Raw genomic sequence first — 22,855 nt, 5'->3', positions numbered from 1 at the left:
AAACATTAGAGTACAGAGCTTGAAACACCCACACATGAAATTGCCGCACTTATCGTACACAAAATAAATCTTCACACACAATTAAACGGCGATCGCACACAGGAATAAAAGTCATTTATGGTAACTATACCAAGTTGGCTCGAATTCTCATACAATTCCACTATTAGATATTTAATAAGTTGAGGGATGCATGGATTTTATAACAGTAAAATAACGAGAAAAATGCCAAATTCAAACTTTACGTACATTCTATGGTCTTTCTCATTTAGTTTAATTATCACAGCATCAATCAATAAAGATATACATATCATAATTAACGTACCTTGGTGGAAATATTATTGTATCGTCCATTATTATACCATTTTGCATTTGATATCAATTTAATTGACCTTTAAACCGTCAATGTTCAACCCTTTACTCCATAAAGTTATAAATTTCATAAAACGAAGTTCCCTTAAACTTAAAAACAGTGAAATTATCTTAATTAAAATAACGAGTATTCCAAAATTTATCCTGAAATAATCCGGAGCTCGGATTGTATTTATTTTGCTTATTTGACGAATTAATAAAAAACCAAACCCCATCGCACTACAGCCCTTGAAGGGCCTTGGCCTACCAAGCGACCGCTGCTCAGCCCGAAGGGCTGCAGATTACGAGGTGTCGTGTGGTCAGCACGACGAATCCTCTCGGCCGTTATTCTTGGCTTTCTAGACCGGGGCCGCCATCTCACCGTCAGATAGCTCCTCAATTCTAATCACTTAGGCTGAGTGGACCTCGAACCAGCCCTCAGGTCTAGGTAAAAATCCCTGACCTGACACCACGGGGCCGGCTGACGAATTAATACAAAATGCAATAAGTAAAAATAATGAAAGGCCGTCCTCGTAGTTTACGGGTAGCTTACCTGCCTCTAACCCGGAGGCCCCGGGCTCGATTGCCAGCCAGGTCAGAGATAGTTACCCAAAACTGAGGGTTGGTTCGAGTCCCACTCGTCCTACGTGATTACAATTGAGGAGCTATCTCAGTGTGAGATGGCGACCCCCGATCTAGAACACAAAGGATAATGAAGGTAGAATAACACTCACCCTGCCTGTCGCAAGAGGTGACTAAAAGGGACTGTCGACTTGGGAGCGAGGGTTGGCGACTTCGGAGTCCTTAGCTGAGTCCTAGCATTGCTTCATTTACTTGTGCCAGACTCCTCCCTTTTAATTAACCTATCCGACCTCCCTTGAAGAACTCTTGTTCTTTTCCGACCCCGACGCTTTTCGAGCATTGGAGGGCTAGTGCGTCTTTTATTTTCACGCCCTTTGTGGTCCTTGTCTTTCCTTGGCCGATACCTTCAGTGTTCAAAGTAGCACAGATGCTGTTGCACAGAAATAAAAAACTGGTTCTGAACTGAAAATTCTGAATTCGCTCTGTTCAAACTCAGTTCGGAACCAGTTCGGAACCGATCCCCGCACGTTTCGGTCAAGACCAGGGACTGAGAATTCTGGTCGTGCGCATTACATTCGACCAATGAGCAGCGTGATTACAAATTTCTCATTTGAGTAATGAGATCATCAATCATCCGTCGCTAAGTCTTTTGCAATGAAGGTAGTACAGTTCTACACACACACAAAAAAAAAACATCTGGAACGTCAAAAGACTTCATCTGACTTTGGTTACGGCTTCCTAGCCATCAGAGCTTACAGTACGAAATGGTAGCAGACTATCAAACCCACACAGCAAAACACTTGAAAACATTAACAACTCAGAATATATATGCTTACAGTCTTTTAAACACTTAGGTCAATGATTTAAATTATAACATTTAATACAGCGATAAAAACAATTATATTTACTGTAGATTTACATTCTAATTAGATATTATTTTCATGATTCAACTCTGGCAGGTTCACGTTATAAACGTTTTTCCGAATATACAGGGTGGTCAGAAACAACATGAACCGAGTATATCAGCGATAGAAAGTTGGTCATACTGATAAGTAATTAAAAAAATATTGCGTCGTTATCTCTCGCTATTGTCATTTCGTCAGCTCCTTAAGTTAGACAAATCAGATCGCTTCGCGGGCGAATTCAAAAGGGCTTTAAAGGCGGTGTTGCTAAATCTGCACCTTGCTTGAGAGTCATGCCGAGAAATGAGCATCAAACACTAACACACCGTGGGTTTCAGCCTTTACCACGGTACCGTGTTTGCTGTGGGCGGGAGGTCCTTTTTCAATTCCTTCCCCTGGAGAAGTTTATTTCTTCTAATGACGCTCTCAAGCCGGTCTTAAGCGATGTGCAGATTTTTTTTTGCTAGTGGCTTTTACGTCGCACCGACACAGATAGGTCTTATGGCGACGATGGGACAGGGAAGGGCTAGGAGTGGGAAGGAAGCGGCCGTGGCCTTAATTAAGGTACAGCCCCAGCATTTGCCTGGTGTGAAAATGGGAAACCACGGAAAACCATTTTCAGGGCTGCCGACAGTGGGGTTTGAACCTACTATCTCCCGAATACTGGATACTGGCCGCACTTAACCGACTGCAGCTATCGAGCTCGGTTGTGTGCAGATTTACCAACGCCGCCTCGAAAAACCCATCTGCAATCGTCCGCGAAGCGATCTGATTGGCTATCTTCAGCAGCTGATAAAATCACAATGGCTCGAAGTATCAACATTTTTTTTACAAATTACTTACCAGTATGACAAACGCCCTAACGCTCATATACCCGATTCAAGTTGTTTCCGACCATCCTGTATGATATACAGTCCGTGGGTCTTCAGAATTATGTCCAATGACACAATGCCTTCATGTTTATATCTAATGACATCTGGTCTACAGTAAAAAGTCGACAAAAGATTGTCTAACTATAAATGTCTAACAATACCTAACGTCCGCCTACGGTATGTCTACTAAATTTCCGACAAGTCATGTTGATCTAAATGTTTGGTATAATAACTGTGGTATGTACACAACAATGTCTATGGAAAGGAATGTATATTGTTAATACGAGAGTAACGAATATTTATTTAAATATATCATTATTACAGTTCAATCCTCGCCGCTAGATGGGGTTTCATTCATTCCAATTCTGACCCGGTCGAATGACTGGAAACACAGGCTGTGGATTTTAATTTCATTATTACTGTACATAACAGATCTTCGTTATCTTCCTCACATACTGCATGCATTTTCAACCTGTAGTTAGGCGTTCTTAAATAGCCGCGTTAATTTCTTATTTTGTCACACATGACCCATTACAAGCATCCCGGAAAGTACATCTTCAATATACAGTAAACTCTGCCACTATTCTTTTGAATTTTGATGATCATTGTTGTCATGAAGTACAATTTTTCTTACCTTTCAACAAATTTTCCCTATACGTAGTCATATCCTTTGAAACATGCAACTTAGAACGTCTTTACTTGCTTATATACCAATAAAACGATCATACTGTCACAACATGTCTTGCATTCCACGAAATTACGCACTATTTGCATTTTGACAACATTATAAGACATTAAACATTGTTAGACTTTTCTGTCTTTTAGACCTGATATCATAAGACTTCAATTTCTGGACATTCTTGGTCATTAGACAGTTTATTCAATTCAAGAGTAGTGGGCCTATAGACCTGGAACCATATTACGTCAACATAATATTTTAGGTGTATATACGATTTACAGGACAGAAGCGTTATCTCGTGCTCATCAAAGCAAAGTGTCTGTCAGGCCACCTACGTTAATGGCTACCGATCAGTAGGCCGATATATATTTGATACCCAGAAAAAATATCTTCTAGTAATATATTTTTCAGAAGGATTTTCAGATTATTCTACTTAGTTCTAAGAACTGGAGGCTTCAATTTTCGCTGGAATTTGTAAGACTCGACACCCTTTCTGATTTCATATCATCTTTCAGGTGGAAGTTTCACATAATCACCCACTGGTATGAACTAACGGAAGTCTCTTACCCATTTGAATGCTATCCACCTTGTAGATAAAGTAAACCAACAAATTAATGTTCGACTTTGTCATTCATATTTAAAATGACAATCATTTTCTCTAATATTTCACTGTGAGGGTACATTGTGAATCCTCCTCCGCTCCTTCATTTAAACCTGCTAGAGTTAATCACATTTATAACATGCAGATCAACTTTGAGGAAATGAGAACACATTATAGCGAAATTATACAAATTGGGAAAAATACGGTACCAAACTAAACGTGGAAGTTGAGTCCGCTTCATAAATCTTTTTTTTCTTCTTCACTTTAATATTCAGCACTGCTCCTGAGTAAAAGTGGAAATTTAATTCAACTCAGTCATGTTACCTCCCCTTACACAGGCAGTACAAAGTAAAATTAAGTACAGCAGACATGCAGAATAAAAAATAATTTATGTAATTCGAGATCACCGTCCACTGAAGTAATTTATTTCTCGAGGGAAATTTTTCGAAGAAGTTGATGATAGTGCTCTTCTTCTAAGACTGATTCGTCCTCAGTTAGGTTGCTGATATCTCTTCGTCGTCGCCGTTGAGACTGCTGGCTTGTGGCTTCGATGCACAGGACAGCGAATCTGTTATTACATGAGAATCTTTCCTGGTCCAATAGTTTATTTTTTAGCAGTGAGGAAGCGAGTCCTACTTTGTCTGTACTCGAAGAATGCCAGGCATCACAATACGTATCCATTGCTCTCTCACCCATTAGATGCGAACCATGCCACACTATCTTCTGAGGCCTGCAATGATATTATATATTACGAAACTAGGACCATTAAATTTTAAATCACTAATAGAATAGAATATCCTCTTCCAGATCATTAAAAACTAAGGGGAGAGTAATAGCTTACTGGAGTCGAAAACGTGTTGATACATACATATTAAATTCATCTTTCTTACAGTTGTTTGACTGTCACTACACTAAACATTCTACTTGGATCTGATAATTATTTTATGACAATTTTACACATAATCATTTTTTATTAAAGACTTTGATTATAAACAGTGATGTAGCCTATATTGTATAAAAAGCATGTATCCTACCCGTCATATTATACATTCGTGTAGGGTACATGTTTGTTCCAGAAGCTGTATGCATTAAGCGGCTTAGGTTGTGGTGTCATATGAGACGAATGGAGGAGGATAGGTTACCTAAGAGAATAATGGACTGGACCATGAAGTGTACCATAATTAGAGGGAGACAAATAAGACGATGGTTAGATTCAGTTTCTAATTATATCAAGATAAGAGGTATGGAACTAAGCAAGGCCACAGAGCTAGTTAGAAATAAAGGATTGCGGTAGCATATATTAAATTCACTGAGGCTCGCAGACTGATCGCTAAAATTCATAACAATCTATAATAAATATGTATGTATGTGTGTTCCAGATGGAATGTTTCTTTCCAAGATAATATGAAGGAAATACTTGTCTGGAGAGTTCTCCTTCTATCCATGAGATTCAGTCTTGCATGTAACATACCATATATCCGAAAATGTTGACCTTACGTAAGATCAGACAATGAACGAGCCAGATTTTAAAGGTTTGATTATGTGTTAGAGTGACTTTCTCCAGGTGAGTTTTCCTCAAATTTCAAAACAATAAGGTGGCAGTGTAATATATTGTCAATACAAGTAAGAGAATAAGCAATTAATGTTGCATACAGATACGCAGATACTGTTTGCTAGATAGTACACGAAGTTCTGCTACAAATTTATCTTGCTAACAATCCGCCTACCAACCCTGAAGCGGTTTTCTATCCCAACAAGATAAAGATGGTCCGATGGTACTTTTTGAAGGTCACGGGTGCTTCCTAGTCCCAATATATTTAGAAGTACATTGGCCAGAGGAGATAAGCCTACTGCAATAACACAACTCACAAATTAAGTTTTAAACGAGAAAGAAATACACTGCGTAGGAGAAGGTCACACACAAAAAGCTGTGATGCATAATATGGGTACTAACACTATCTGGAATCAAATAAGAAATAAAGATGACAACTGTTGAGGAAATTAATCATTATGTAACATGTAGGAAGAGTCATCGATTTACTTTCTGAAAAACATTGTTCGACTGTACAGTACGAAATATCATTGTGATTGGAGCTTTGTAATTCAAATATGGGGGAACAAAAAAGCACAATGTTACAGCGACAATTGGCTTACATGGTCTCAGAAGGCCAGCGGTCTACCGTCTCAACCACTAATCTCTGAGTATTATGTCATAAATACCTGACAAAAATGGATTTCTTATAGATAACTTGTCATATTACAAAATTATTATCATCAAGTTTGTCTGGTGTCACTACAATACGTATACTTGCCATGCAAAATCTGTGAGAATATTCTTTCCACTAAAGCTGTACACTTTCAATTGCTGAGGCAAGAATCCCCCGTCTCCATTAAACATTTCCTTCCAGGAACTGAATAATACGTCTCCCTGAAATGAAAAGAGAAACAGTGATTAGTAGAATATTCAGCTGATCCCTGGGTGTGAACTACGCATACAAAACATTGAAATACATTTTATAATGGCTCTGAGATAAATTAAGTTGTTCATCCACCGAATGTTTCAATTGTAATATTATATTAACTGGTGTACCGTTCCCTTTAAGATATCTGAGGGATTTCAATTAATTGCGGAGAATTGTGGAATTGTCAAAGACAATCTTGATGAAACTTTAAGCTTAGAAAGATAATCGTTCCTGGGATATATTTGTAAGTTATTGTTTCCCTACTGCCTGTATCTCCTGATGCAGCGAATAGAAGTTGAGATCAGGGTCGCCTGCAATGTACACAGCCAACTATCGAGTAATCAAATATATGTTTGGGAACACGAAAGTGCCATATGTATACAAAAACCGCATACAATATAAGGATGCTGGCTTATATCACACTAAAATTGTTTTAGTTTCATTTCGCGAAGAATGTGTAATGTGGTAGCAGAGCGTAATATGAACCAGTTTCAATGTAAAGCAGGTAAGAATATCACAATAAAGACGCCTGTATGATACACACTCGTGTAAATAATAATAAAATAAACACTTGACGAAATCTTCTTCAGACTGCACACACTCCTTATTCATATGAACACAGCTTTATGCTGAGCGTCTCACTACTCCAGACTGTAAAACACAGCTACTAGATTCACTTGACTGTCAAGGACTAACATAACAAGGACTACAGTGTTCATAGAGGTGGTTCTTCATTGAACCACTCGATTTGTAACTTCAGTCTATCCACATGTTGTGGAACATACAGTAATAATTCACACATGTTGCTTGTCTTTGCTGTGGGTTCCGTCCAGATTCTCGGCGACAAAACCACAATTGTCCCTTGAAAACGTCAACGTTTTTCCCGCTTTCATAACGCCTTTTTTCCAAACACATGCAGAAGGTCGTTCAGTTTATTCGAGACAGATTGCGAAACGCTACTGGCACCTGGTAAGGGACTGTTGTGACTGCAAGTCTGCTGTCATGAGCATTGTTTTGTCCTACATTATAGGTGTGTGTGAGGTGGGAAATGGTACCTTTCCATGCCAGTTTTTCTTGCACAATCATACTGAAATGCACCTGGAGGGGTCAAAATGGAAGGCAGACTTCACAATGGATAAAGCATACGATCATCGTACCGGCAGTGATCAGATTATGGCGATTGCATACCATGATATCGATGTTAAAAGATGCAGAAACTTCGTTCGACACTGCCGGAACAGTGTCCCACGAGGGTTTATGATTGTCACAGGATTCAGTTATGCGAATATCTTGATAAGAAAGGTTGAGAAAAGCGTAAAAGTGGCAGCAAGATATTTCCAGTGATCCATTAAGACACCTATCACCGGGCGAGTTGGCCGTGTGGTTAAGAGCGCGCAGCTGTGAGCTTTCATCTGGGAGAGAGTGCGTTCGAGCCCCACTGTCGGCATCCCTGAAGATGGTTTTCCGTAGTTCACCATTATCACACCAGGCAAATGCTGGGACTGTATCTTAATTAAGGCCACGGCCGCTTCCTTCACATTTCTAGGGTTTTCCTGTCCCGTCGTCGCCATAAGACCTATCTGTGTCGGTGCTACTTAAATCCAATTCAAAAATAAAAGAAAAGACACCTGTCTATCAGATATACATCCCACAAACGTATGGAGCGGACTCGAACCAGACGCGGATCCATATGGATAAGGCCTCAAGTCATAACACTAAAACAATTCTGCGTTGCTATCAGGAAATTGAATATCAGTTAGAAATTCGTGTAATTCCGTTGCAAGATATTCATGTGGAGTATCGTGATTACAGTCCAATGGGTTCTGCGTGATTGGACTATTGAAGGGATGCTTCCAACATCGCCGTCCGTGTTTCTTGGATGGCCTATGTAAATCTTGCAGGGAGGAATAGGACAGTATTCCCACACCTTTCCTCCATCGGAGTTTGCTTTAATGGAGACTTCGACGTCAGTTGATCGTCCAGAGTGCTGGAGATCCAGTAGAACATAACCGGCGGTGGTGTCGTAACGCGATTACTCTTGAAATTCGGTCGGATATAAATCGAACGACCTTCTGTACTCATTTTCAATATTCTTTATTTTAATTTTTCAGGACTTACACTGGATAGCTTTTTGTAGTATTATATTTTACATAAAAGGCTATACTTACCTTTGTATTGACTATAGGTAAATCACGATCGGAGAATCGAACGATGGTGTCTAGGTTCTGAACTCTGGAAGAAAGGAATGCTCGGAATGTCCCACGTAATCCCGCTCGCCTTGCTTGACGGTAACAGGAATAATCTGCACCTCTTACTCCGTGCATATCCCCAGTCCATGGTTCATTCAAGGCTGCCATCCGTAGCTGAAAAGAAATAAGTATATTTTACAAATTTTGTCAAGGACCTTGAAAGTTACTCAGGTTTCTTTTTAATGTACACAGCCTACCACAGTAACTGAGTAGATTCTTGTGCGAAAGTACAAGCATCAAACTTAAAAAACCTTGTCTAGTGAAACGGTTTTATTACATATATATAATAATATATAATAATATATAATAACATATCATATGCCTGCTGCCATTTCATGATGGATACAGTACTTTTGTATCCATCTCTTGGCACAGGCCAGAGCAAAGTGTAGCTTCCACCGAAGTCCCAGTCTCATCCATGGCTGTGACATTATGGAAGCTGATGGGGTATGGGTGGTGCTGAGTAATGACATTCAGAGCACGACTAGTGCATCTGAGTGTTATGAAAGGTGTTGCTCATAGGGTCAGTCGTGCTGCAATAGCACTTTCTGACCCAGTGAGGAAAGCAATGCAAACTACCTCACTCTTCATCTTGCCTAGTACGCCTCATTTAGGTGCTGCCATTGGTTTTTGCGGTTTACTTATAACCGCATAACCTTGCATAACCTTTGGTGGTGCTATTTGAGGATCCAACCAGCCTCTGGGCTGATGACCTAACAGACAGACATCAGTTGACATCCTTTCTTGTCCAAACGTTCACACTTAGGGCCTGGTTGGATACTCAGATAGCGTCAACCAAATTGTGTGTGGTTATAGAGAAAGCGCAAAACCCGATGGCGGCCCCGTAATGAGGCGTACAGGAGAGGATGAAGAATGAGGTAATCTGCCATTGCTTCCTTTGCTGGATCAGGAAGTGCTATGTGCAGAACATTTCATAGCACCCAGACACACTAGTCGTGCTCTGAACGTCACTACCCAGTACCAACCATACTTCAGCAGTTTCTATACCATCAGCCACAAACAGAGTTGGGAAGTAATTGAGTTTAAAAAAAAATGGAATTAGTTGTAACAATTACTGTTTTAGTAATTTTTACTAACAAACGTTAACTTTTTAAATGTAATTATTGCTCGTAATTTAATTATTGAAATAAAATTACAATCGTTACATTCCTGTAATTGCATGATACAAAGAAAAAATTACGCGATAATGAAGAACTTCCCAGTTCTACTAAAGCAGAACCAGTACCTTCACAAGCGCTGGAGGAGGTACTTTCTTACCCCTTCAGTACTTCCAAAGATATCATACTTATCCTACAGCATCCATCACTGCAGGGCATGTTCTTAAAATCAAACGAGGATATTCCTTTACGTATCCATGCAGAGAGACTTGTCAGCAAATGCTAAAATGTACTTCGATTTCCAGACTGGAGTATTAAGAAACAACTGTTTTGTATAGTAAATGTCAAACTATCTGAAATTCAAATTATCACAATAATATTTATTCTATTATCACCACCTATTCAATACAAACCACGTGCTACGTGGATGAAATCTACATAATACTATGTACACTTCTCAGGGACATGTTTCGCCCCTTGTTGAGGGCATCAATAGCGTGTAGGTAACCTTAAGGTCACATGTCAGAAACATTATTCATAAATGGATTACAATGAAAATTACATTGCACATTAAAAACATCTTAAAGTTAACATGCTACAATTTTAATATTAAAAGAATGTCACATTACACATTATGAGTATCGATAACAGATAATGCCTATACTCGTGAAATAATTTTTTTTGTTAGTGATGTTCTTTTTAGATTCTAAAAACGTCCAAAGCTACAGGCTGATGATGCCCTTAATAAGGGGCGAAACATGTCCCTGAGAAGTGTACATAGTATTATGTAGATTTCATCCACGTAACACGTGACATGTATTCAATAGGGGGTGAAAATACAATAAATATTTTGGTGATAATTTGCTTATAGTTAGTTTCAATACGGATCAATCATGATAATTATCTCTTGCTATCTGAAATGCTTCAATTCGCTACCTACAACAAAAAATATGAGAAAAATAATTTCGGAATTTCCACTTAGTGATTATAGCCACTTAAAAAGCAATGAAATTATTTGGAACAAATACTTATTTAGTAATTTTTACTAACAAACGTTAACTTTTTAAGTGCAATTTTTGCTCGTAACTTAGTTCTAATGCTAATAAATAAAGTAATATATGTAGCTTCCTTGCAAATTTTGCGAAAAAAACGTCAGTGAATTCCTTAAGAATGGCGTCCTGTGATGTAATTATAATTTTATTTGTTTGGTCTTTTCGCACCGACGCAGATAGGTCTTATAGCGACAAAAATATTAGGAAATGGCTAGGAGTAGGAAGTAAGCGGCCATAGCTTTAATTAAGGTATAGCCTCAACATTTGCCTGGCGTGAGAATGCGAAACTATGGAAAACTATTTTCATAGCTGCCAACAGTTGATTTCGAACACGCTATATTCAGAATGCAAGCCAACAGCTACGTGTAATTTTATTGATTACGTGTTGAAAAGTAATTAGTAACTGTAACTGAATACAATATTTCTCAGGTAGCATAACTGTAATTCAGCGAAATTACTTTTTCTAATACACTTCCCATCACTGGCATAAATAGGACCGACACGTCGGTGGATGTTACATTCTGCTCTGGGCTGTGCCATGAGGAAGATTTAAAAATACAAACCAAACCAAACCAATCCAAATCCAACACCATGGCACGACAACCCCGGAGGGACATGGTCTACCAAGCGACCGCTGACCAGCCTGAAGGCCTGCAGATTACGGGGTGTCGTGTGGTGGGTACGACGAATCCTCTCAGCTGTTATACATGGCTCTATAGACTGGGGCCGTTATTTCATCGTCAGATAGCTCCACAGTTATAACAAGTAAGCTGGGTGGACATCGAACCAGCCCTTAGTCTGTAAAAATCCCTGACATGGCCGGGAATCGAACCCGGGACCCAAGAGTAACAGGTAGGCACACTTTCCGTACACCGCAGGGTGGTACGAAAGAATACAGCATCCATTTAGGAATAGTAACAGGTGGAAGAGGAGTAGGAGCTATTCTTTACAGATTAAGATGCAAATTACGTAATATTTGTATTCAAGCAGGTAAATCTATGTTGAAGAAAACGTTATGAAGACCCCTTCCATGAGAATGGCGCTCAAATGTTTATAGAGGGCATGCTAAATTTAAGAGAACTTATCCACAACTTCTTATTGAAGTAGCGAAAAAATTGTTACTGCATCACTTTAGGGGCTTGGGGCATGTAGAGTGCAAATTGAAGACTGTCCAATATCTTGCATAATGGTGGCAGGCACGCCGCTCGTACTGATGCTAGGAAAGGGTAGAAAGTGGTTTGTCGTGGATATTAAGTACTAACTCGGGATTAGCCTGGAGTTGTAATGCCAGGGAGAACTATTTTTGGAACGGTTCAATGGGAATATAAACCAACATTGCTAGCGATAAAGTGAACATTGCGTTTTATCGAGAATATCAGGATTCCGATGATCGACAGGTCCTACACTATGGAATCAGAGTGGGATTCTAATAAGAACACAAGTTCATTTTCTTCTGATTATTTTTTATTTATTTAATTTGAATTTTATTTTTCTCTTTATTGTTAGATTTCAACTGATTAGAAATATGTCATCATTGCATTTCCTGATTGGAACAGCCTTACTTACTGTAGTTTCTCAAATAAAGTTGTTTCTCTCCATGTATGTATTTATGTATTTTACTACTTTCCTATATGTTTTACGACGCACCAACGCAGGCAGCTTTTATGGGGATGATAGGACAGCAAAAGGATGGGATTGGGAAGGAAGCGAGCGTGACCTTAATTAGGGCAAACACCGGGCGAGTAGGCCGTGCGATTAGGAGCGCGCAGCTGTGAGTTGCATCCGGGAGATAGTGGGTTCGAATCCCACTGTCGGCAGCCCTGAAGATGGGTTTCCGTGGTTTCCCATTTTCACACCAGGCAAAAGCTGGGACTGTACATTAATTAAGGCCACGGCCGTTTCCTTCCTAGGCCTTTCCTATCCCATCGTCGCCATAAGACCTATCTGTGTCGGTGCGACGTAAAGCAAAATAGCAAAAAAGATAGGGCACACGCCGGGCTGAGTGGCTCAGACGGTTGAGGCGCTGCCCTTCTGACCCCAACTTGGCAGGTTCGATCCTGGCTCAGTCCGGTGGTATTTGAAGGTCCTCAAATACGTCAGCTTCGTGTCGGTAGATTTACTGGCACGTAAAAGAACTCCGACGGGACTAAATTCCGGCACGTCGACATCTGGAAAACCGCAAAATTAGTTAGTGGGACGTACAGACGATGACATTCTTCTTCTCCTCCTTTTTCTTCTCCTTCTACTTTTTTTCGTTTCAGCCATCTATGGGCTGCGATTACGCAACTTCAATTGCTTTCTCAAGTTCTTTCTCCTTCGTCTTTCGCCAGTATTTCTTCATCCGTTGGCTTTCTCGTGCTCATTCTTCTGCCGAGAATACTCTATTCTTCCTCGTTTTCTCATCAGCTAGGTCCTTCACCTCCGCAACTCTCTGCCTGAAGCTTTTTCTGTTTGTTATATCTTCTGCTGTGATCTGACATTTTTCTAAATCTCGGTGGACTTCTTTTATCCATGGGACATGTGCCTTCCTGTTCTCCTGGAAGCTGAGGATTCTGTTGGCGAGTCTCTCTGATCCCATCCTCTTAATATGTCCGTAGAACGTCAATCTCCTCTTGTTCATTGTGGTGGGGATGTTTTCAGATTGTTGGTATAGTTCTTGGTTTGGTCTCACGCAAAAAGTAAACTTGTCTGATGATTTTCTGGGTTCAAGAATCATTCTAAGGAACCTCCTTTCTTTCTTTTCCAAATCAGAGAGTCCCTTCGTGGCTATTGTGTAAGCTGCGTATAAACATCCAGGTTTGACTATCGTGTTTCAGTGCTTGAATTTGCCCTGGTAGGAGTGTGACTTAGATTTGTAGGTGTTTTTACATAATCTAAATACAGTTTCCATCTTTCTTGCACGTTCATGAATTGCTGCTATTTTGATATCACTTGGTCCTCATTCTTCTTCTTCTCCTTATTATTATTATTATCATTATTATTAACCTATTCTAATAGGCAGTTGCATAAAGTTGAAGAACTGGGGTGGTGGTTTTCCTTCGGAGGGCAACGTACATTTTATGTTGAATGAGTGAATTTCTTGAGCATTATAATGAAGGGTGTGACACGTTAACAGTGAAATTCCACAGCAACATACAGTATTTTCCTCATATACTTAAATATACCACTCTATTGGCATATATATAAAAAATACTGCTTTCATCAGTCTAAATGTCAAATTACCTGCATTGCGGGAGCGTGGAGCCTATGCATCATATTATAAAAGAATTAATTAAAAATACTTCCAGCAGGAGGATTATCAAAATTTATACACCATTGGAAAGGGGAATGGTCACAGATACAAAATTCAAAATAATAAAATAAAAAGTTATTTTTCATTTTTTTCGTTCCGCGTCCCCTTAAATGCACCGAAATACCTTATGTCAAGGGATACCTCTCCGGTAACACGTAAGGCCCTCTCTAACCGAGAATCGTGGATGAACTAGATGTGTCAAGTAGTCTACAATAGGTGAAAAGACCTCTGGAGAGAAGTTAGTGTGTTTTTTCCATAGATCCCTGGTGTTTTTGGGTGCAGGATCTTAGGTTATAATGGATTTCTCAAACAACTGTCATAAAGTTGAGGTTGAACCACTTCTTTCAACTCTCCAGAATTTTCTTCAACCCAGTTCTGGACAACATTGGCTCGAAGCTGCAAATGGTCACCAGGAAGGGCATTTTAGCGGTCACTATACATTACGTCTTTGACGGATATGAGTTTCGAACTGCTGTCTTGTGAGCACTCCAGGCTGTACGTCAGTATGCAAAACACCACCAGCCTGCACTGTGCCTTGTGGACAACGAGGATCACTGTCTTCATCGGATATACGTATTACTAATCCATACTTAGCTATTAACCTGAAACCACTTGTATCTCTACTCGTCGCAGCTTGACACAAGCTCCAATCCTCTAGAGCCCAATTAGCGCCTCCACGAGCTGAGGTAAGACACAGTGTCACGTGATGTTCTATTAGTGGAGGAAATCCGATGGATCGTTTACTCCCAAATCCCTTTGAAGCTAGAGAACACTGCACAGGTCTCTTCAGTATGTGTCTGGTTCCTTTTGGTTGAGATAGTATTCCCACTCTGATTCCATGAACTATTCTATCCCGATAAACCTGATCACGATCACCACGTAACTGTGGTCTGCCACAGTAGATAGTGTTTCCACCAATGATGTATTCCTAAATCACGCATAACACTTGGAACTGAAGAAAAAGAAACGTCTATTAGTCCAATTGTAATAATAATAATAATAATAATAATAATAATAATAATAATAATAATAATAATAATAATAATAATAATAATAATAATTAGAAGAAGAATATTATTTTTTTCATTCACTTACCACTTTTGCAGATTTTGGAGACGCGGTAGAGCCGGAATGAGTTCTTTTACATTCCCATACATTTACTCGAAGCTGGCGTATTTGAGAATCCTCAAATATCACTAGGGTAAGCTGGTATCAGAGGGCTAACGTACTTCCGCCTGAGTCACACAATCCGGTCGTAACTTCAGGAATTGCAATTGCAAACCATTTAACAGCAACTATCACGCCTTATTCGAGCTCAAATAACACATCTCTCAAAGCCCTAAATTGCTTGCCGATGTTCAACCTGAATAACACAGTCTTGTTATCGCAATTAAAATACGTTTACATACTTCAATGCCATCTGGTGTGAAGGTGCTGATTAAGTGGCGACAAGGGAGTTTTGGCAGTCGCTATATGTTATCATTCCTTATAGTTGTTATAGGATGATTTGTATAATAAAATCCTGCTGATATCTAAGCTTTATTTTTAAACTGCAAACTTAAGTCCTGACCTAAATTTTAAGGTTTAGAGGTGACTGCAGAAATGAAAGCAAAAGGTAAGCTCACCGGTCAAAAAAAAATAGCCGATCTTGGAGAAATAATTACAAGCATCATTTAATACGGTGTAACTCCTCTTCTGGACTTGATAACCGCCTGTGTTGGTTTAGGAAGTGAGTCCACAAGGTTGTGCAGGTATGTCGTATCTAGGTTAAGACACTCGTTGAGGATTTGATCGCGCAATTCCACGAAATTGCGGGGATGCTGATGTAGGCATTTTAACAGCTGTTCCAACATGTTCCACAGATTTTTAATGGGGTTCAAGTCAGGTGATTTTGTAGGCCAATAAAGATGTAATGGGGTAGGAGTGTGTTCTTAAAACCAGTCATATATGCGTCCATCCCGAAGAACTTTGCTGTTGTCATCTTGAAAAACCGGAGTATCTATAGAATACTCATCATGCAGATGTTGACTGAAAGACAACAACTGATGATCCAGAATGTTTAAATAAACACGCTGGTTCATGTTAGTGGTCACCTCAGTGAGCGGGCCCATCACAGACCCACCTACGGCTTGAACCTGAGCTTGCACACATCCAGGATGAAATGCTTCATTTCACCTTCGGTGCTCTGGACGATGTAGGTCATGTTAATACAGGCACAAACGTGATTGGTCAGACCACATTACGTTCCGTCAGTCAGCTCCAGTCCACGTTCGATCATTTCTAGACTACTGGAGACGCGCAGCTTTATGGGGTGAACAATAGCCGCTTGCGAAGTGACCGACTCCAAATGTTAACTGTATGCAGTTCCCGCCGCAATGTTTTCACGCTAACAGGTTGGGATGGACCTTCATTGCTCTCGGGTTTGGAAGCGATTTTGATTCACACGCTGTGAAACGCGTCTCCGGTCCCTCTCAGTCAGAATATTTCCCGACCACAATTCTGACGTTATGTTTCGTGGCCACGTGTAGTACACCACTGCTTGTAGACACGTTGAACAGTCCGCTGCGAAACACCAACAAATCCAGCAACTTTACACACCGTATGGCCATGGGCACGGCCAAACACGATCGCCCCTTTTTGCCACTCTGTCACATTCTTACATCTACCCAAGTTGACGTGCACTGTCAGCTTGAAACATCATTCACTGATCGCTACTGCCTTATGCTCACGTAGAGGCAGCGCGCGTGCGGTTGAGCACGGGACTCGTTCCCTGCGCCATCTGTACAGGATTAACGATCCATCTGTGCGTGCACACTAGGGTGACTAATTTATTGTTCGGTGAGCTTATATCAGGGTCTCTAAAACGCCCAAAATCTCACGCGTGCAAATCGAGGCGCAGAGACTCCGAGCACTGTGCATCTGCCCGACTCGGCCCAACTAGGCTTGACTCTAATGGTGTAGTGTGCTGAGAGCGACGAAGCGTTCGGTGATAGACGGCTTGTTTATCAGTGAAATAGATAAGCACAAGACAACAAGATAATAATCGAGCAACCTGTTTTAAAGAAAGCAAAGACTTCCGAAAGTCCATTTCATTCGAACTGGGACCTTTTGTATTTTTTGTCAGTCGTCATGATAAAGCCAAATGCTTAATCCCTGGGACAATAATTATGTGATAAGTTAATCAAAAATATCTCTTTTCCAATGCAAAGGCTTTGCTCAAATTCTACGAGAATTTGTCGAAGGAAGATTTTTACTAACCTGCATCGAGAAGCAGCTAAGATTATTTCTATGTTTGGTTCCAGATGCATATGTGAAAAGTATTTTCCCTGCTTTGACTTGTACGAAAACTATACTGCGTGCGATTAGGCCTATATTTGATTGTAATTTAATGAAGGTTCTCAGAATTGCTGTCAGCCGGTCCCTTGTTCGAGGCATAACTAGTATCATTGCAAAGATAAAGGAAAAGAAGAGCTGGAGAAGATAAATTGTCTGTTCAAACCAAATTGAAAGAACAGTGTTTTAAAACCGATAGCATTGTCCCATATAACAGTGTCCCCGCTCACCGCACATAAACATTTCGCAGTGAGGGGAGAATCAGCGGGGAAGGTGGAGAAAGCGAAGACAGGCCGAACGGGTGAGACAGGTGTAGGGGAAGTGGAGTGGGGGTTTGCACTCTAGTCAACCTAGTGAAGTCGTCTCCTGCACCTGAGAGGCCCTGGTCTCTATTAATGTCCTTAGCCGTGGATACTGACTTATTTTTCATTTAAGGTCTCTGAAGACAAAGTTGAGGAGCTGGTACAAAGATGAGAATAGCCTTCCGTAGATTTCGCCGCTTTGACGCTATATATTTTACCAGGAAGTTATTTGATAATAAAGCACGACTAGATATTTCGTGGAGTAAAGATATGTGTATCACAGCATACACCGGGTGCAGACCTGAAGCTGGGTATAGAGAGAGATCGTAACTACAATGAGTTACAAATTCTTAAAACTGAATTTATTCAGATAAGGTTCAATTTATAATTGTGTTGGTTACAGTGAAGTTGTTTCCATAGATCTTCCTTGATTGACAGCGACTCACTCACGGAGACACGATCCGTCGTGTTCAGCAACCAAACCATGGAACCACAATCTCTTAAAGGGAGCAAACAACCCATGGAAACACGATGCCTTGTAGACAGCAATGGGTCGTCGTTGATTCTGGAAGATCCCGGCGCGGGGTAACCACTCACTGATTACGTTACGCGATTGATCACTTTTAACTGTCCCACGAGTATCGGAATGATTCACATCAACCACGGCATTTTGTGAATTGTAATCGTGGACTTGGTACTGGGACCTTTCCCACCGTCCCCCATGACTCATGGGACCATGTGACACCAAAACCAACCCTTTCGGGTCACGAACACATGGGACCATGCTCCACGGAAGTCGATAGTCAAGGGACCTATTCGGCCTGTGCCGATTTCCCCTCATTGTGATTGTATCATTAATCCACTCACATGAGGAGTTATCGGCCATACAGCACGGCCAGGTCAAAGCCACTCTCCCGTTCCTGAGGTCTGAACACGGACTCCTCAGGGCCGAAGACCGTTCGCGGCATGTAGAGGCTATCATACTTAAACTAACTTACAGGCCTACAATGAACGGAAGAGGTTTTTGGATGCTTGTTTTTCGGCAAAGAATAAGCACAACAAAGATTTCCAAATTTACTAACGCGCTCGTTGAAAACTATACACACTATGACATTCTTGGTAAATTAATATAAATTGACAAGTTGAATACAAATACTTAGCAACGGTAAGATCCGTGCTACCATCCATCAGCTAAACCTCATCCACATTCCATAAGAATATTTATGTGGATGACCACAGTTCCTAAGAATATTTCAAATGAAAGAAGACTTCCATCTGAACCAACAATCTGATGGATACCTGATTTGACATACACAGAAAAATATACATCCCCGAGGGATGGCCATTCTCGTCGACATACTACGTTCATACCATCGGTTTTGTCTGTCTATCTTCCGTTGGATATCAAACTGTTGAGTGTTACACAAAACAAAATAAAACACAGATTACCTATTTACAGTTACAATTACGAACCATTTTCCTCCAAATATCAGTATTCCCTGGGACCGAATCCCATATCATGAAGTTAAAATTTACTTACACTAATTCAACTACCCCGGAGTGGTCACTTATCCTACATCTACCGCCACCAAGTATCTATACGTGAATAAAAGTATACTGGAGAAATAACATATGTTTTACGTAAACCAGGGAAAAGGAAATAAGGTTACGCGTTTTCACCAATTGGAAGACCAATGAAATAAAAATCACACGAACACAGGCTCGACAACGAACCCGTCACTTCCACCAACTACCAGTGAAAATTCACGAAGTCTAAATTCGCGCAGAACAGTACATAACACAAAACAGGATCACACTCTGAAAAAGAAACACATATTATACACCAACACAAAGTATAAATGGCTGTATTTCATCTCGCAGCACCCGCTACTTGAGCGAGCTATCGGTCCCTTCTGTGCTCTATTGAGGTTCGAACCTGAGACTCTGGTCGTCTCCATCAAGTGTCCTGTAATCAAGCCCTAATTAGTCTAATCATGTACAGGACAGTCATAAATTCCTACATTGCCTTTAGATCATGGCTGGTGGATCGTGTGTGGTAATTACGTAAATACTCTGTCTTTATTCTCACAGAAGACTGCACCGTCTTAAAAGGAAACACTTATCAGCCAAGCGACTACCCTCATCTGCCCTCTCACAAGGACCTTCCCATTCTGGGGCCATAAATCACTCATTGTGAACGTTCCCTTCGCACAGCGGCGAGAGAGCATTTAACGCACTCAATATCGGCAGTAACCGAGTCAACAAAATCATACAATTGAGCTAATGCAGGGTACACCTGCTCGAACCAGCTCATACCATCATTATGTCCTTGAATCATTTCTCAAATTAAGCCGCTATCTTATACCAAAAATCCCGTCAACTCTCCAGGAGTCTGGGGTTCAACCATACATTTCTTCCGTCGTACGTTTTTTACCACAGTTACGTCAGCCTTTAACCCAAAGAACAATGTCCCCTAATCTCTCCCCCCTGAGGCGAGATTGTGTACCTGTCATATACTACCCTACTACTCGAGATATATCGGTATAAAAATCATCGGTCAAATTACTTTCAGAAAATAAATATAATAATAATAATAATAATAATAATAGTCTCTAAAAATGCCACATAAATCCAGTGACGGCAATGTGACAAGGCGAGTGAGTGCCGCCTAAAAAGCACTCTGCCATTCCCGTGGCGTCTGTTCCCCATGTTAGGGGCGGCCTGGAAAACTTCTTGGTGCAGCGAACCAAGTCGTAGCAGATGGAAATGCAAATTTCTAGAAGCACAAGCTCTAAAGAAGTATCAGTCATGAAAGGTGCAATGAGTAACTCATATCCTCGTGGCGGCGAAGCTACCGAAGCTGGGCATTCGGATCCGGGGGTCCAGCAGCATTGCACAAGTCAAGACCAGTCGGAGGGTCTTAGAATCCCAAAGACAAATCACGAATGTAAACAGAGAATGTTCATAGGGACACTGAATGTAAAATCGATGTTGAAAATAGGGAAACAAATGGAACTGACTAAAATGATGGATGAACAAGAGATGAAAATATTAGCTATACAAGAAACAAGATACCGAGACGAAAATACGGTACAAACACACAACTACAGGATTTATAAAGGTAAACCAGCAGAGAAAATACAAAACACTAAAAGTCTTTGGATGTTTGGAACAGCATTTGTAGTACACAATTCACTGGCAGACAAGATAACGGAATTCAAATCCACCTCACCAAGGATGTCAACACTAACTTTCAAAAACAAGAACAAGAAATACACAATAATAAATGCACATGCACCAATAAATAAGGACAACCAACAAAATCCACAGAAAGTAGAAACATTTTGGGAAGGTCTGGAAGAAATCCTAGGAAATACTCCAGAGAAAAATGTTGTAATTCTGATAGGAGACTTCAATGCACAAATTGGAAGGAATGAACCATCAAGAACCACAGGAAAATTCACGGCTCACAGCAAGACAAACATGAATGGTAAGAGGTTGATAGAGTTGTGTGCAAAATTCAATTTGAACATCATGACCACCAAGTTCCAGAAGAAGACAAAGAAACAAACAACATGGATATCACCTAACAAATTATTGGGCGAATTTCAGATTGACCATGTTGCAATCAGTTATGAAAACTCCAGAGAAATTCAAGATGTACATGTAACTAGAGGAGCAAACTTCGACTCTGACCACTATCTGACAAAAATTAAGATGAAATTAACACCAGAAAGGAGTAAAAGTAGTGGTACAAAAATTACAAGATACAGAATAGAAGATCTGAAGTTCAATCAGCAGACTGTGAATGAATACCAGAACAGGATAAATAAGATTCAAAGTCACAGTTGGACTGAGATGGCAACATCAATACAACAAGCAGCAGACCAAACAATCCTACGAAGTAAAAAGAAGAAACATCCGTGGTGGAATGAAGTTTGCGAAGAAGCACTACAAAGAAGGGCTCAGACATGGAAGAAATGGAACTCAACTAAGAAACCAGAAGACTGGGAGGCATTCAAAGCACAAAGGAAAACAACAGCTAAAACCATAAGAGGTGAACGGAAACATTATGACACACAGCAACTAAAGAAACTAGAAGAAGATTTCGTGAAAAACAATACACGTAATTTCTACCAGACATTCAGGAGGAACTTAACAAGATACAAACCGCCAACTCTATGCTTCAAAGATGACGAAGGAAATCTAATCACTGGAAATGAACAGAATTGCCAACACCTTGCAAATTATTTCCAGAAACTACAGAACTGTAAAAAACCTGAGGAAACTCTAATGTTTGAGAAACCCAAGAACCAGACACCGGACTCAGAACCACCTAATAAAGAAGAAATCAGGGGAATAATAACAGGACTGAAGAACAATAAGACGTCAGGTGAAGATTCAATAGTTGCAGAGTTATTGAAATATGCCGGAGAACACTTAGTGACTCAGCTAGAAGCACTGTTTGAGGAGATTTGGCAGACAGAGAGCATCCCAAAGGAATGGAAGACATCATTAATACACCCGCTGCACAAAAAAGGAGACAGAACAAACGTTAACAATTACAGAGGAATATCATTGCCACCAGTTGCCTCTAAAATTCTATCCAAGGCACTACAAAACAGGACTGAAGGGATAATAGAAAAAGAACTTGGTGAATACCAGGCAGGATTCCGGAAAGGGAGATCATGCAGCGAGCAAATTTTCAACCTAATCTCCATAATACAACTACGTGCACTCACAGCCAAAAATCTAGTGATTGTATTTGTGGATTTTAAGAAAGCCTATGATTCAGTCGACAGAGCAACCTTGATAAGCACGTTAGAAGAGTTTGGGATAGATAAAAAAACGAGAAACTTAATCAAAGAAACCATCACTGACACTACATCACAGGTTAAGTTTATGGGTATGTTGTCAAAACCATTCAAGGTCGAAACAGGTGTCCGACAAGGGGACGGGATGTCACCACTCCTGTTGAAAAAGTGGTCAGAGAGTGGAGAAAGAGACTGACGGAATTAGGGGTGGAAAATGGAATATCACTGGGAAGATCTGGAGTCAAAATT

The 22,855-nt window shown here is 40.3% G+C and overlaps 1 protein-coding gene across 1 annotated transcript in view; it reads right to left on the bottom strand.

The window, feature by feature from the left end:
* Positions 1–4,407: 4,407 nt before the first annotated feature.
* The window catches only part of LOC136880060 (collagen alpha-1(XVIII) chain-like), a 256,097-nt gene continuing 237,649 nt past the window's right edge, over positions 4,408–22,855 (bottom strand). The window contains exons 25-27 of the mRNA XM_068228774.1: positions 8,615–8,809; positions 6,297–6,412; positions 4,408–4,714 (exon numbers count right to left, since the gene is read on the bottom strand). Coding sequence (XP_068084875.1) covers positions 4,408–4,714; positions 6,297–6,412; positions 8,615–8,809 — 618 coding nt within the window. The remainder of the gene's footprint in view (positions 4,715–6,296; positions 6,413–8,614; positions 8,810–22,855) is intronic.

The sequence above is a fragment of the Anabrus simplex genome, chromosome 1 (genome assembly GCF_040414725.1).
Source record: "Anabrus simplex isolate iqAnaSimp1 chromosome 1, ASM4041472v1, whole genome shotgun sequence".
NCBI classification, from domain to species: Eukaryota; Metazoa; Arthropoda; class Insecta; order Orthoptera; family Tettigoniidae; genus Anabrus; species Anabrus simplex.
Note: the sequence above shows the minus strand (reverse complement) of the source record. Positions and strands in the feature narration are given on the sequence as shown.